The 3,488-nt window shown below is 18.8% G+C and overlaps 1 protein-coding gene across 1 annotated transcript; it reads left to right on the top strand.

The window, feature by feature from the left end:
• Positions 1-2,514: 2,514 nt before the first annotated feature.
• Positions 2,515-2,661, top strand: CORC01_10867 (uncharacterized protein; the record flags this gene model as incomplete). Its single annotated transcript, XM_022622494.1, has 1 exon — positions 2,515-2,661. A coding segment is annotated over one exon (147 nt), but the record flags the coding sequence as incomplete, so codon positions are not given.
• Between the last annotated feature and the right edge of the window lie 827 nt (positions 2,662-3,488).

Here is a 3,488-nt window from a genome sequence, read left to right as displayed (position 1 = left end):
ATAAAAAAAAAAAAAAAAGAAAAAATAATAATAAGAACTTAATTTAAGACGTAAGTATTAATAGTAACCTTAACGTAACTTTAACTAAAAATACTATTATAATAGGAATAATAACCCTTGATAAACTACTACCTATAAATAATATAGCGGACTTATAAACCTTAGTATAGCGAAACGAAACTAATCCTGTTAAAAAAAAAAATTTAAATATTATAATTATAATAAGCTAGGATATATAGCTAGAGACTATAGATAGCCTAAACGAATTTAATAACGACCTGTTTTTAAAAAATAGATTAATATTATTTTTAAAAAAGTATTTTATAAATCACTCTTTTAGACCGTATATTACGACGATAAATATTTTATTTATTAAGATAGTAAAGAATAATTAAAATAATACCTTAAAAAACCCTTTAATAGAACCTTTATTATAGCGAATAAATAAGAACGCCTTAAGACTATCGAAGACTATAATAAAGAGTATATTTAAACACTATTGATAGTATATAAAGTAGTTAAAATATAACTTATTAACTTTTTTAAACGAGCATAAACCCTTACGATAATAAAAAATAGATCGAAAAAAAAGATAATAATTAAAACTAAAAACGATTTACTTTAGCTAAAAAATAAAATCCTAGCTCGTAAAATACGAATTTTAAATAAAACTATTTATATAATACGACGAGTACTTAATAAAATAATTTAATATTATAAATATTATTTTTTAATAATAAAGGATTATAATAAAGATTATATTCGTATCTTAGCTAGTTATTATAAAACTAGCCGATTACTAAAGAAAAAACGATTAGATATAAAAGTAATACTCGCCCTATTTTAATAATGATTTTAAAAACGATTAAAGGTTAAAATAAAAAAAGACCTCCTTTAGTTAAAAGACGAGATTAATAAAAAAATAAATTTAATTTACGGATTTTAAATATTAAAAAAACGTTACGAATAACGTATTGAAAAACTAAGCGAGGCTTATTATATAGTAGACGTTTATATTCCTTAATATTTAATTATAAAAATAGTCCTTATTATCCTATAATAATAAATAAATAAATAGCTTAAAATAATAATAAAAAACGATATATTCCGTTTAAAATAAAACTTTTTTATATTTAAAAAAAATACTAAACTAAACGATTTAAATAAAAAAACTATTAATAATATATTTATAAAATCTAGTACCGAGGGACTAAACTACGACCCCTTTTTAAATAATATTAATATATCGAACTATGAATAGTTAATAAGCTAATAATCGCTTTATAATTCGAACGAACTTTGCGACGTCGCTCGACGACGTACCTAATTAAAAATCGATTATAAGATATTATTTAATATTAACGATTTTACTATTAAAAAAAAAACCGATTTAAATAAATAGTTAAAATAATAAAAATCCGTAAGCTTTTAGAGAGAACTAAATTAGCTTACTAAGGACTTAAAAGACTACTTATATAACCGATATATTTTAAATATATAATTTAATATTAAAATATTTAAAAATTATAAATTATTTTTTAAAAGGAAAGAACTTATTAATAAAAAAATAAACGATATTTACGATATTATCGACGTATTATATTTACTTATTAAAAAATAGAAGCGTCCCGATTTAATAATTAATTATAAACGGTTTATAAAAGAAGGACGGGCATTAGCCCTTAAGATATTAAAAAACTAAATACGCTAATTATAAAAAAATAACGAAAAGTAGTTAAAATAAATAAGTTTTTATATTTTATAATACTTTTTAATAAGGAATATTTACGACTTAAACTTTAAATAAACGGATATAATATAAACGTTATTATTGATAACGGTACTTAAAGAATTTTTATTTTATTAAAAACGGTAAATAAATATAAACTATTATAAGTATAAAAAACGAACCTATATACTCTATAAACAGTAAAAAGGGAATAAATTAACTATAACGATAAATATATTAACTAAGAAACTATACACCTCACGACACATATTAATAATTAACTAAAATAATTAAAATACGATATTATAAAGATTAAAAATACCGACGTTATTTTAAAAATCTCGTAATTATAAAAACATAATCTACGGATAAATTAAAAAACCGGCTAACTTTATTAAATAAACTTAGTTACTAAACGACCTAAAGAAAAAAGTTTAAACGAGTTTTATATAACACCTAACGAACGAAAATAAACTAAATATATTGCCTTTATTAAAACGATAAAACCTATTAAGATATTCGCACCCGGCATAAACGATTAAGGATCGGACCTACTCTAAATTATACCTAAAAAGTACTAAATTTATATAAAACTATTCGCCTTAAAAAAAAAAACAAAACTATTAAAATATAATAACTAAAATATAAAAATCGAATTAAAAAAAAAAATATAACCTAAGTTCTATTTACTATACTTTATAAATTAACTCGAACGCAACGAACTTAATAAGTATATCGACGATAAATTTAAAAAAGGTTATATAAGATTATTATCCTTTTTAATAAGAGTATTAATCTTTTTTATATTTAAAAAAAATAAAAAAAAGCTTAAACTTATAATCGATTATAAAAAACTTAACGAAATTATTAAAAAAAATTACTATTTATTACCCCTTATTGTAAAACTTAAAAAAATATTATACAGAGCTTAATAGTTCACTATAATAAACTTTAAAAGAGTATTTAACTAAATTAAAATTAAAAAAAAAAACGAATAGAAAACGGTATTCCGAACCTATAAAAGACTTTATAAATACTTAGTTATATTTTTCGGACTTATTAACGCACCTATTATATTTTAAATAATAGTTAATTATATATTTAAAAAGTATATTAATATTTTCGTAATCGTTTATTTTAATAATATCTTTATCTTCTCTTTTAATTTCGAAATATATAAAAAATACGTCTATATAATATTTTAAAAACTCTAAAACGTAAAGCTTTTTATTAAGCCTAATAAATATAAATTTTATATATAAAAAATAAATTTCCTTAGCTATACGATTACGCTAAGATAAATTTATATATAAGTATTTAAAATAATAGTAGTTAAAAACTAGCCTATATTTATTAATATTAAAAATATATAATTATTTTTAAAATTTATTAATTTTTATTAACGATTTTTTAAAAACTATACTAATATTATTAAACCTTTTAATAACTTAATAAAGAAAAATATAACTTTTATTTAAAATAAAAAATATAAAAAAGCTTTTAATAAAGTTAAAGACTTAATTATTTCGGAATTAATAATTATAATTTCGGATTTAGAAAAACCGTTTAAAATCGAAATTAACGCCTCGGACTTCGCTATAAAAACTATTTTAAAATAACGAAATTAATAAAAAATACTTCACTTTTATATATTTTATTCTAAAATATTTTATAAAACAAAATTAAATTAATAAATTTACGATAAAAAATTAATAATTATAATTAAAGCTTTTAAAAAATAAAGACTATAGCTTTTAAG

Source organism: Colletotrichum orchidophilum (genome assembly GCF_001831195.1).
Source record: "Colletotrichum orchidophilum strain IMI 309357 chromosome Unknown Scaffold_111.1, whole genome shotgun sequence".
NCBI classification, from domain to species: domain Eukaryota; kingdom Fungi; phylum Ascomycota; class Sordariomycetes; order Glomerellales; family Glomerellaceae; genus Colletotrichum; species Colletotrichum orchidophilum.
The sequence above is the reverse complement of the archived record's forward strand: the minus strand, read 5'-3'. Positions and strand labels throughout refer to the sequence as shown.